The sequence below is a fragment of the Mustela erminea genome, chromosome 19 (genome assembly GCF_009829155.1).
Source record: "Mustela erminea isolate mMusErm1 chromosome 19, mMusErm1.Pri, whole genome shotgun sequence".
In the NCBI taxonomy this organism is placed as follows: domain Eukaryota; kingdom Metazoa; phylum Chordata; class Mammalia; order Carnivora; family Mustelidae; genus Mustela; species Mustela erminea.
The window spans coordinates 50,849,999-50,861,880 of record NC_045632.1 but is presented as its reverse complement, the minus strand read 5'-3'; the positions used below and the strand labels follow the sequence as shown (position 1 = coordinate 50,861,880).

The 11,882-nt window shown below is 49.1% G+C and overlaps 1 protein-coding gene across 1 annotated transcript in view; it reads left to right on the top strand.

Moving 5' to 3' along the window:
- The first annotated feature begins 719 nt into the window (after nucleotides 1-719).
- ADAMTS18 (ADAM metallopeptidase with thrombospondin type 1 motif 18) overlaps nucleotides 720-11,882 on the top strand; it is a 138,777-nt gene continuing 127,614 nt past the window's right edge. Inside the window, exons 1-3 of the mRNA XM_032324210.1 lie at nucleotides 720-964; nucleotides 1,068-1,155; nucleotides 4,025-4,341. Of these exons, the coding sequence (XP_032180101.1) occupies nucleotides 875-964; nucleotides 1,068-1,155; nucleotides 4,025-4,341 (495 nt within the window). The 5' untranslated portion in view covers nucleotides 720-874. The remainder of the gene's footprint in view (nucleotides 965-1,067; nucleotides 1,156-4,024; nucleotides 4,342-11,882) is intronic.

Here is an 11,882-nt window from a genome sequence, read left to right as displayed (position 1 = left end):
TCGTTGGGTAGCTAGGCTCCCTTGAGCCCAGCTGAGCCTAGGTTCTTCGTCTTTCTCGAGGGGTTAATAACTCCCACCTTGCCATAATAGGGCCCGAGGTAAACGAGACAAGGGGGCTGGGTAGCACCTGGTACTTGGGAGGCTTTGCGAACGCCGAATACGTGGGCTGTCTCGCCGGAAGACTTGTCCAAGAGAAGTCTGCACAGGCAGCGGGAGGAGTCGCGCCACTTACCTGAGCCTGCCCCCTCTCCGCTCAGCCCGTGGTGCGCTTCAATTACGTTTTCCAAGCCTGACCCAGGGCGCTCCCCACTCCCTCCCTCCACTCCCCCACCTCCCCTCCCCCTCCGCCTCCTCCCTCGGAGCGGGAGCCGGGGATCCCACGCCCTTGCACCAGCCCGGGGGCTCGGACGGGCCCGGGAGCCGCTGGTCGCCAATCACCGTGCGGTGGAGAGGCGGGCGCTCGGCTCGGCGCGCCGGGGGAGCCAGCTGGCGCTGCTTTCCCCGGGAGCCTCAGACGCTCGCACAGACAGACAGACGCACAGACTGGCGGGCAAGCGGGCGGGCAGGCACGGACAGAGTCCGCCGGCCGCCTGCGCTCGGAGGCGCGCGCCAGCCCGGGCCCGGGGAGCCCCCGTGCCCCCCGGGAGCGGCAGGCAGGCAGCTCCGCGGGCCGGCGCCGGCAGAAGGGAGGGCGCGCGGGCGGCCGGAGGAGGGGAGGCCCCGGCGCGCGCGGCCCGCGATGTGAGCGGCGGCGGCTCCCACCTGGCGCCGCACCTGGAGCGCCGCGCTCCGGGCCGCCGGGGAGAATGCGCGCGGCCAGTGCGCTCCGCCCGCCGCGTCCCGCCGCCCGCAGCCGCCGCGCCCGCACCTGACCATGGAGTGCGCCCTCCTGCTCGCGTGCGCCCTCCCCGCCGCCCGCTCGGGCCCGCCGTGGGGTCCGGCGGGGCTGGGGCGCGTGGCCAAGGCAGGTGCCCGCCGCGGGGCGCGCGGACAGCGGGGGGGCAGGGGGCGCCCGGCGCAAGCCCCGCCGCGCCTCCTCACGCGCGGTGTCCCCTTTTCTCTTGCAGGCGCTCCAGCTGTGCTGCCTCTGTTGTGCGTCGGTCGCCGCAGCCTTAACCAGTGACAGCAGCGGTGGCGGCGGCGGATTAAACGTTGGTTCGTATTTGCTCCCACCCTTAGAAGGACCTTTCCAGGCGCTTGCCCCTTCTTTCCCCCCGAAAAGAGAGAAAAGTAGAAAGGCGCCTGCCACCGCCCTCCTCCCCAGCCTGGCAGGTGTGCGCGCGTCCTGGAAGGGGCTCCTGTTTGGGGGCGGGGGATGGTGGGGATGTGGCAAGGACTCTGAACTTACCAAAAGAATCAGTGCCTCAAGCTGTAAGTCCCATAAATGTGAAAGCAGTACTTTCCTTCGTTCACAGATGGCTTGTTTTTAAAAAAAAAAAAAAAAAAAAAAAAAAATCCTTACTATGGTGAGAAATTAGGAAGTGGACGAGATGGTTGCTATCAAAAGGCACCTTCCTCATTCCCTTCCTCCTTTGGGAAAGCCTGCAGGAGCTACTTCTTGGTGGAAGATGAAAAAACTGTGAGCCCTCCCCTCCCCCCTCTTGCCTCCTCGCTTTTCGCTTTTCTGCCCTTTTGTGTTCCTGATCTTCCTTCCTTTGCTTTTCTGCTTCCCCTGCCCTTGTGTCACGAGTTCCCAAAAACTGCTTTGAGAGAGAGGAGAGCAGGTAGCTTGAGATCTTGGGGCCTTTATCTCTTCTGAGGTTCCCAATTGCGGGGTCCCAGAACACCTTCCCCGTCTGTCATTTATTAACTTCTCGTTGGCACTCACCAGCTACAGGAGAGGAGCGGATCCAGGTATCTAGCAAGACCTTGATGTCCAACCCAGATTCCTGAATTTTTAGCTTTGCAGGGTTATCTGCCACTGCTGTGGGAGAGCAAGGCATACTGGGGAGACGGGGCATGGCAGAGTCGTGGAGTAAAGGCTGAGCAGATGAGGGTGAGTGAGGGGACAGGAGAGAGCCAGGAATGAACTCTTGAGAAATTCACTTTTGGTCCACCCAGAGGGGCTGACTGCATTTTCTGAAACAACCCCTCATTGTTCCATGTATAGTTTCCGGACCGCATCTTTACTTAGTCCCGGAGCTGACCGATTAGATCACTCCCTGCAGGAGGCTCTGCCTGCCTCTCTCTGTCCACGGCTGAGTATCACCATCCACCTGCTCATTCTCCCCTTGGAAACAATCCTGTAGCTGTGTCTTGGGCAGGGGTCTTTGTGGGCTGAGTGCGTGGAAGGCTGGCTGGAGAAGACTACCCCATGGCCTCCTGGAGAAGACTACCCCATGGCCTCCTACGTAGAAGCAGGCAGAGTTTTGGGTGGGTTTGGGCAAGGAGGTTTGAAACAACTTCTTGTACAGTCTAGAGCACATGCAGGCGGGGTTTTCACGCTTAGCTTTTAGTATGGTGGAGGAAGGAGGTAGTTTTTTGTAAGAAAAAGTTGGATTTAATCAAGAGTCACCTACCTGTAAGGCAACGTAGCAGATTTTTGAAAGAGAAATCGTCTATGGTGTGCTTAGTGGTTTTTTTTTTTCTTTTTTAAGGTTAAAAGAGGAGAAAAAGTTTTCCAGTTGTTTTTAAAGACGCGTGTCAGTTAGATAGTATTTCTCATTAAAGGACTCAAGGAGAAAACGGGAGAGGCAAGATATAAAGTCCATTGTGAGACTGGGAATTGCTCAAGCAATAAGGGTCACCCATGGTCCATACAGAAGAAAACAACTGAAGTTATGATCCTGTTGGGATTCCCTCCTCCCCCGCCCCAAACGTAGGCTCAGTTAGAATATCCCACATCGATTCCTGTTAGCTACAGGGCTTCTGTTCATTCCTGGGCTTTTCTTATTTGGTTGTTGACTATTTTGGGAAAAGGGAAATTCCTCTTTCTTTTCCTCCTCCAGTAACCAAGGACCCAAGTGACTCAAACATGCCTCTTAGTTATTTGGAATCTTTCTAAACACTTTCCAAATTAGTTTCCCATTCTGTGCCTAGAAAGTGGAAACGCAGAGTGTGTCTGAACACACAGAAGGCATGCTCCAAATCATTTTGTGATGGTACTTTTTAGTTTCCACGTGTTGCGATAGAAAACTGTGCATGCTTCAATTTTCCAGCAGCAAATAGTGTTTTTTTTTTTTAAGCTCCTCCCCTTTAGAACAAGCAGCAATTAGTGCTGTTCTCGAGAGCAAGGGGGAAAGTATTTTGAAACATGCCTTTCCAGGTGTCCCCTGACTGACACTCCCCCACCAACATGTCTGAGCAATCTTAAACATCAGACACTATAGGAAAGTTCTGACAATTTTGAGGCATTTTTATGCATCCACTGTATTTTATGTCTACAGCGAAATGGGATTGTTCCTGTAAAAGCTCGCGGAGTGAAATGTTCAGAGCTCTACAGGTGCTGGGGTTTTATTATCACATATAGTTAATATTGGAAATATGAAGCTGCCGGTAGGTGCTCATTATCTGAGATGGTTTCAAGTTATTCAGCACTGTCAGTTACCATTTGAAATTTAAACTCAGCCTCCCCAAATGCTCCCAATTCAGTTTAAACAGGAAGATGTTAATCTCCTGGGGTGGGGGGGAATTGTTCTTTTCTCTCCTTTTGTGGTCTTACACTTATTTTCTCCACCCCCCCAATCACTTTTTATGTGTGGATGGCTCTGACTCATGTACTCAGTCCATCTGTCTCCGTGCAGACCATGAGAGAGAGTTGTGGCATTTTCCGCCAGCAGTCTTGACATTCACGAAGCCTGTGCTTGACTTTTCATTTCTGTAGGAATTACCATCACAGAGCTCATTTGCACAGGCCACAGCTCCTGTCGTCCTGAGCCTCTCTAAATTGTCGTCGATCTAGGTGCCTGGCGATGGGAACAAAGCCACCTTTGAGCTGCGCGTTTGCTCTCTGCCAGCCTGTTGCAGGGGGACCCTTTGGCACTGTGGGTTCTGGGTGCTGACAGCGAAACCTTTCCCATTGCAGATTACGTCTTTGTCACGCCGGTAGAAGTGGACTCGGGCGGGTCATATATTTCACACGACATTTTGCACAACGGCAGGAGAAAGCGATCGGCGCAGAGTGCCAGCAGCTCCCTGCATTACCGATTTTCAGCATTTGGACAGGAACTACATTTAGAACTTAAGCCCTCGGCAATTTTGAGCAGTCACTTTATTGTCCAGGTACTTGGAAAAGATGGTGCTTCAGAGACGCGGGAACCCGCAGTGCGGCGATGTTTCTATCAGGGATTTATCAGAAATGACAGCTCCTCTTCCGTCGCTGTGTCTACGTGTGCCGGCTTGGTAAGTACCCCACGCTTGGGGGCGACTCCCTCGTTCGTGGGTTTTGTGTAACTTGAATGAACAGATGTCTGCAATATTAAGCATTCTTCCAGCCAACTCGACACATTCACACTGTCAGCTTTGATACTTATAATATTCTCAATTGAATTAATCTAATCTGCTCCCAGAAAAAGAAAATAGAATAGAACTTTAATTACCATTTAGAACATTCTTTTGATGTTTAATGGTCTGGGCCTCTTTATTCTCCATGTTTGAGACGCTCCCCAAGGAAATTAATTTGATGGATGCCATTCGCTTTGTAAAAGTCTTGGGAGACCCAGGCATTATATAAATCTAACAAGCTGCTTGCCTGTACGTTGCTTTGAAATGGGAAAACTGTATTTCAATGCAAAATTGTGTTTGGCCGCCCCATGAAGCCCAACCTTCACTGTGGAAGGGAAGCCTTTTGTTTTCTTTTAACTAATCTGTTTGTGTCCTGCACACATAAGGCATCCTTTTAGAGTGTGATGTGGTATGCCTGAGGGCTGGTGGGCTTGAGCGTGGCATCCGGGGTGCAGGGCACTTTAAGCGTTCCTTCCTCTCGGTGGAATCCTCAACAGTGGAGCTCCAGGCCAAGGGTATTGGTGTAAAGGATGCTTGTCTCGGTTCAGTGAAATCTGTGAGGCTGTAAACGGGGTTCCGGGTTCATTGCAATTGATGAGCGTCTTGAACAGACGTCGGAGTGTCTGTCTGTTGAGACCCCCCCCCCCCCCGCCCTGCCCCGTGGTCATGTTCCTGGCACGGCTGGAAGAAGGAAAGCGTGAGAGAGCCCATTTGAGGATGTAGTTGGTAATGACTTGGTACATGAGGACACAGACCAAGAGGGGCTGGTGGCTGGTGTAGGTTCCTGGGAATGAAAACTCCCACGTCCTTCACTAGCCAAGACTTTATTATTTAACGGCCTGAAATTTAGCTCACACCTTTTGTCACAGAGTTCTGATAGTCTTTGGTGTAATCTTTGAATTACAGGGCAAAGCAAAGATTTAAGAAGTCTCAACTAAGCTTGATCCATTTAGACGATCAGTATGACTCACTGATGACCTGTATGTTCTGACTTGGTTACACACATACACCCGTGAATCCTGGGAGTTTTGTTTGACTTGGTTGTGGTTGTGATGAGTCTCCCACTCGTTTCTGGGCATTTCTCCCGCTCTCCCGTCTGTTCCAGTACCCTAGCACCTTCAGGAGGTTGGGCATCTCACCACAGTGGCTTGGACTAGCCCAGTCCACGTAACACAGTGGTTGAGAGCAGTCTGTTCTGGGCCATTGCACCCCAGCACTCACTAGTAGAACCCAGGGCCAGTTATTAACCTCTGTGTGTCTTAGCGTCTTTATCTCTAAAATGGGAATAATAAAGGGGTTTACATCACAGGGTTGTGGGGATTAAGTGACTTCTTCCAGGGAAATGCTTCCATGGAAAACAGCAGTTTCTGGCAGGGAATAATCGCCCTGTCTGTTCTAGTTCCAGCAACAGTTAGCCACTTGATATTGATTTCTCTTGGGATGCCACTCTCTGCCAATGATCACTTGCCTCATATTAATAGATTTCAGGTGATTTCTCCTAAAGAGGAGATTCACATAGAGCAAATGATCCCAGAACACCTAGGAATGGGGCAAATTACAATTTTCCATCTGCCTGTGTATAAGGCCGACGTGAATTAGAATCATGAAATTCAGATTCTGTCCCCACTGCTCAACAGACCAGCCACATGTACTTCATTAAATAACTTCTCTAGGTCTCAGTTTTCTCTCCTGAATTACATAAAATAATTTCTCAGACTCCTGCCATCTCTAGGCATCTGACTCTGATGATTTGATTTGTTGACCCTAGCCAGACCGGCTTGCTGTGGGGCAGGGCAAGAATCAAGCTCCTCCCCACTGCATTACCCACGTCTCCATGACCTTGCCAAGCAAGGGTGAGACACAAACCCATAGACCCATACTCGACAAGAAGAAAACAACAAGAAAAAAACAGAAAAGAATAGAAGTCCAACTGAGAAACTGATCACCACTCGAATTAAGTTTTATAACCTTGTGTTGAGGTGTAATGTATATACAGAAAATTATAAAACATATATACAGAAAAATGCAAAAATCAAAGTTCTCACCTATGTAATGACCAACGAGATGAAATAAGACCTTCATTACCAATGCCTCTTGGTGAGCATATGGACATTGTATATGCCTCTTGGTGAGCATATGGACATTCTGTTGGAAGTCTGCCCAACAGTGAGCTGTTGGGTCTAGCTGTACTAATTTGCCCTGCGATCAGAGCATATGGGAGTTCCAGTTGCTCCACTGCCTCACCAACACTTACCATTGTCTGTGTTTTCTATTCTAGCTGCTGAAACGACGGGTGTGAAGTGGTACCACGTTATATGGGTTTAGTTTGTGTTGTCTTAATGGTTGCTGAAGTTGAGCTATTTCTTACACTTCTCAGCCATTTGTGTATTCTCTTTCATGATCTTTCTATATCATACGGACATAGAATATAAATGTTTCCAGCCTACATTATGGTTTTATTTTCCTTTTCTCTGTAAATGGATACAAGAGTTCTGAGCAAAAACACTGCTTTGCTGATTTAACATCTCTGTTGTCGTGGCTCTGAATCTCTAACAACACATTGATCTGCTTGTGAAATACTATCAGAAAGCAGCAGTGAACACCCTGCGATCAGCTGAGCTCAGGGAGGGGACACTTGACTAGGAACATTGAGAGATGGTGATAAAGAGAAAGAATCATGGCAGGAGCAAGAATGTCTTCATCCTTCCTGCCACCTAGAACACTTTGGCACTGCTTCTTTGGCCAAACAAGGGGTTCAATTCTTCGCTAAAGTTAATTAGCAACTACTATCACGTATTCAGAACAGTGAATGATTGAAGAGTTCAGGAGAACTACAAATCTCTAGATGCTTTTTGGAGAGATCCTTGGAGATAACATGTTAAAGGAGACGAGCAATTCTTCTTATATTGACCCAGAAGCTGACATGAGATGATGGAGATTGAGAAGTAGAGGCTCTTCTGCTGAAAGTGTCTACACCAGGGTTTCTCCTGCCGTGGAGCTGGGTGTCTGGCATCTGAATGCCTGTAGGGGTTACAGCAACCTCCTGGAGGTCATGCAGGTGTATCGGGCCAGTAGGTCACCCTTCAAGAACAAAGTACCCGTGGGAGAACTAACAGTGATCCGGATTGCCAGGGAAGCCCCAGGAGAGAGTGGGAAAACAAAGGAGGTTCATAATAGTGAAATATATGTGTAGGTACAGGCCTGCCTACCTGTATACCTATGTATTCCATTAAGGATTTCTCTGGCAGTGAATTTCCCTCGATAATTCAGAATTAAGCTGTGCTCAAAATACTTTCTTAAAACGCCCTCCCCTCTCCACAACTGAAAGAGCTAACCTTATTCAGAAGTTGAGCAGGTAGTTATTTACTTAGAATAATAGACAAAACAGAAATTGCAAACTTCCCTGACCGAATCCCGCCCACTGTGACTCCTGGGCAGGATAATTTTTTTAAAAAATTTGAGTGTCTGTAATTGGGGGCTTGTGCACTCCAGCTCACCACCGCCTCCTACAGCAGACTGTCTCGCACTCTGGGAAAAGTTTTCTGGGTTTGCAGCCTTGGCCTCAGAATCTTGGGGTCACAGTTAAGCTAATCTAATCACCGCCTGCCATGTACATCCCTTCTTCTGTATCTCACCCCTCCTTGACCACCACAGTGAGGAGAAGGTCATTACCTCCAGGTTCATTGTTGGGATGGTCTTCTTGATGTCGAACCACCACTGACCTTCTCATGAGTCTCCTCTGTATTTCTTAGTCCTGTCTTTTGAGATGATTGAACAAATTTGTGTCTGTCTTCCTATATCCTGGGAGATCCAAAAGGCCTTTCTGCCCAAAAACGTTTCACCCTTGAGCTCCTTTTCATTAGGACTGTGTTTTCAGAGTTCCTGGGATCAGCTGCCTTGACTTTGCCTGAGGTGTTGAAAATGTGAATTTCTTTACCCACAACAGAAGGTCAAAGAGGCTAAGCTCAGGAATGCGTGTTTTCAATTCTCCAAATGACTCCTAATGCATACTAACATTAGAGAACCATTGGATCAAGACAATGAACGTATAGGCAGATTTTTTTAATGATTGCTGTTGGGGGGAAAAAAAAAACGCTGTTGGTTTGAGACACTGATCCATTTCTGAAACTTAATGGACATGTCCTATTTTAAGAGCTGACTAAAAGGACACGTTGAGTGATTATTTTATTCAACGACTATTGATGAGCTTCTGTTCAGGGCGGGTAGAGTTGTAAACAAGTTGGATGCCATATTCTAGTTTGTAGAAAAAGTTCATGGAGTAGGGTTTTAAAAATGGGGGAAGCATAGTCAAATTAGTGGTAACTCCACATCTCTGTGCTTTACCGGTGCATATTAGCAACTTAGAAATGCCCTACTTTAAAGACCTTTATTTACACCTAGCACCTTCCTAACTTATTTGGTCACAGAACCTTTTTTTTTCTCCCCCAAAGAACATCTCTTCATAGGCTGGTAGTGACAAGAAAATCAAGTGATGCCCCCCTCCCCAAAAAGAGATAGATCACGAATTGATCTCTAACTGGTGCAAGATGCTCCAGGGAGAAAAGGATCTCATGACCAGGTAACTGGTTTCATTGCCAGATACTCCCACAGAATAAGGGAAACCTTGGGTTTAAATGCAACTAGACAAGGTCTTCCCTGTGATACATTTCACACCTTTTACTACGCTAATCTGCATTGTGAAGCTTCAGGAGGCGGAACTGTAATACTAATTGGGCTGCACCTCCCTTCTTCAAGGCACTTCCATCAGCCACTTGTCCAGGTTTTTGCCTTTACCACGAAAGAGCAACTTCTACATCTTGAGATGCATCGCACTTTATCGGTACCTGATAGACCTCATTACCAGAGCAATGCACCTCTTGCTTAACAAACCCTTAACACCAGACTCCATTCACCGTGTCAGGAGCTAAAGACCAGGCATACTGAAACATCCCCCATCTTGCTTTCCTGCCCAGATCTGTACTAACGGTACTTGGTACTTTACCGTTGATACATAACCTCAGCCAACACCCAGCCAGCAGGAGTGGAGGCATGGTCTGTCGGTGTCTTCAGTCGTCTCTGATCAGGGGTCTCAGAGACACATCAAGGGCTCCCTGGACAGTGTGCCATGATCAAGTCTGCAGGAGATCCCTCCAGCCTCCATTCTTGACACTCCGCCTGATTTGGCCTTTTAGTTTTTCTTTCGTTTCTGTTCTCTTTGTCCCCAACAATGAAACCGTAAGTGGTGTTTCTCCTGCATGGCTGGCTGCCCCAGTGCCCTAGTGTCTTTCTCACCAGTGGCCCTTTTAGATGGCGACTGCAGGGACCCATCCTCCGGAGAGCCTGGGTCCCTGCAAGGAGCTTTGGAAGCAGTTGGGTTTCAATAGGCGGGAGGGACGCTTTGATCTCCTCTTTTCAGAAGTATTTTATGACTCACAAGTCTCGGCCATTGAGGTGTCTGGTGCTGGTCACTGCCTGCCCAGCGGTCTTTAGAAAGCTGGTTTCCATTCATAAAAGGGTTGAAGTTAAATGACCTTAGTCCAGACAGGCCGAAAGAGACCAGGCTCTCCTGCTTTGTGGGGCCTTGTTAGCTAGGCGGGGGTTTGCTGAATTATATACACTCCCTCGGCACTGAGAGGAACATGTGAAATGAAGGGTTAGACTGGGCTGTATTAATACGTTTTTTGGGTACAGGCTCTCCCAAATCAGAGGTGTTTTCTTAGGTTCCTGATTCATCAAGGGTAAAAAGTGGTGTTTTTGTTTTGTTTTGTTTTGTTTTGTTTTTGGCTACTCTTCAGAGGTGATTTATGAAGACAATTATTTGCTATTAGCAGTACTTTTAGCAAAATGCTGGCCAATCTCTTTTTTGAACACCTAGCTGAGGGTCTTGCCAGAAAGCAGGATCCCAAGGCTGATTTGGGGGGTGCTCCCACAGGAGGGTGAAGGGCTGACTCTTCCCCGGGCTCTCTGCCTGTTAGAGGGTGGCCCCTGCAGGAGCGCGCCCCCAAGCTCCAGAACTGTGAGTGCTGTGCGCTCTGCCTTGCTGCACACCTGTTTTCTCATCTGTAACGCAGACGGTACCTCTTTCCTCTCTCTCTTTCTCCGGGGACTGTGGCGACTCACGAGGAGGGCTGAGCCTGATACGCACTGGGTGCTCGGTCCTTGGTTACTCTTGGCTTTGGACTAGGAAGGGGTCTGGGAAGGAAATGACTGTTGTTCTGGAACCTCCTCAAGGAAAAGGGCTCCAGGTGGTGGTAACGTCCTGCTGAGGCTGTCTGGAGATTTTGTGCGGGGAGGTCACCCCTGCATTATCTGCCATGAAGGAAGGAAATGAGAGAAAGCTAAAGAATCAAAGAGGAAGGAGGCACAGATCCGTAAAGGTTGGGCTCGGGGCGCGTAGGTTACAGGAGTGCGGTGTGCTGGCTTCGAGCTCAGACTTAAAGAAGTCCCCGCTCTGGCCTCTGCTCACCGCACAGCTCAGGTCAGATGCCTGATCCTCTCTGGGCTTCATTCCTTCATTGGTCAGATGAGGATAACGGGGCTTCTGGATGCTGAACTGGAAGAAAAACGCTCTACGTGCAATGCTTACAACGGCGCCGAGCCCATAGTCATAACGTTAGTCGTGGTAACGAGAGAGGCATAATCATCATGTTTGCTAACCTCCCGCCATAAAGGAGTTTCCAAAGCTGGCTGATACCCATGCTCCTTACCACCCACAGGCGGGAAAGCTTTTGCCAAGATAATAATAATCGTTTCTATTTATTGAGCACTTCCTGAGTTATTAAAACTGGAGCCGTGGAGAGGAGAATTCAGCTAAGACACGGGCTGGGGCCTTCATAACATTTAACTGCCAGCGAGCATACGGGTATTCAAGGTCTTAAGTGGCCTTTATACCTCCACGCATTTCCAGAAGACCCAGGCACTTGGAAACAAACCCCCAACCTCTGACGTTTGGGCCCTCCCTCAGAGAATTCCGTGGGTCCTGGGTAGGGCCTAGGTGTCCATTTGAGGAAAGGAAAGGAAAAGCTTCACAGATGGTCTCAACCCAGCAGGCTTTCTTGACTGCCTTAGGGTCCTAAACACATCCCCAAAGAATCTTTTCAGGGGAAGCAGGACTGCTGGACCCTCTTTGGGGCAATCGTTTCTGCTTTGTGGAATGCATCACGGCACGGACGTGTGACTGTCCGCGCTCTAACCCCCATCCACGGGTGTGTATGCTAATGGGACAGGTAGGAGTGGCTCCTGTGAATCAAAACGGATTGTTCTTGTTTGTGTGTCCTAGAAGTTTCTCCTGGCGAGTAGAATAACTCCACCTCAAACTAGGTGAAGCATAAAAAAAAGTACATTTTGGGGATCTGAAATAATTTGAATTCATGCACCCCCCCCCCTTGCCTTGTGTTAGAACGGCTAGCTCTCAGCAAGGCTGGGTCCACGGTACCCAG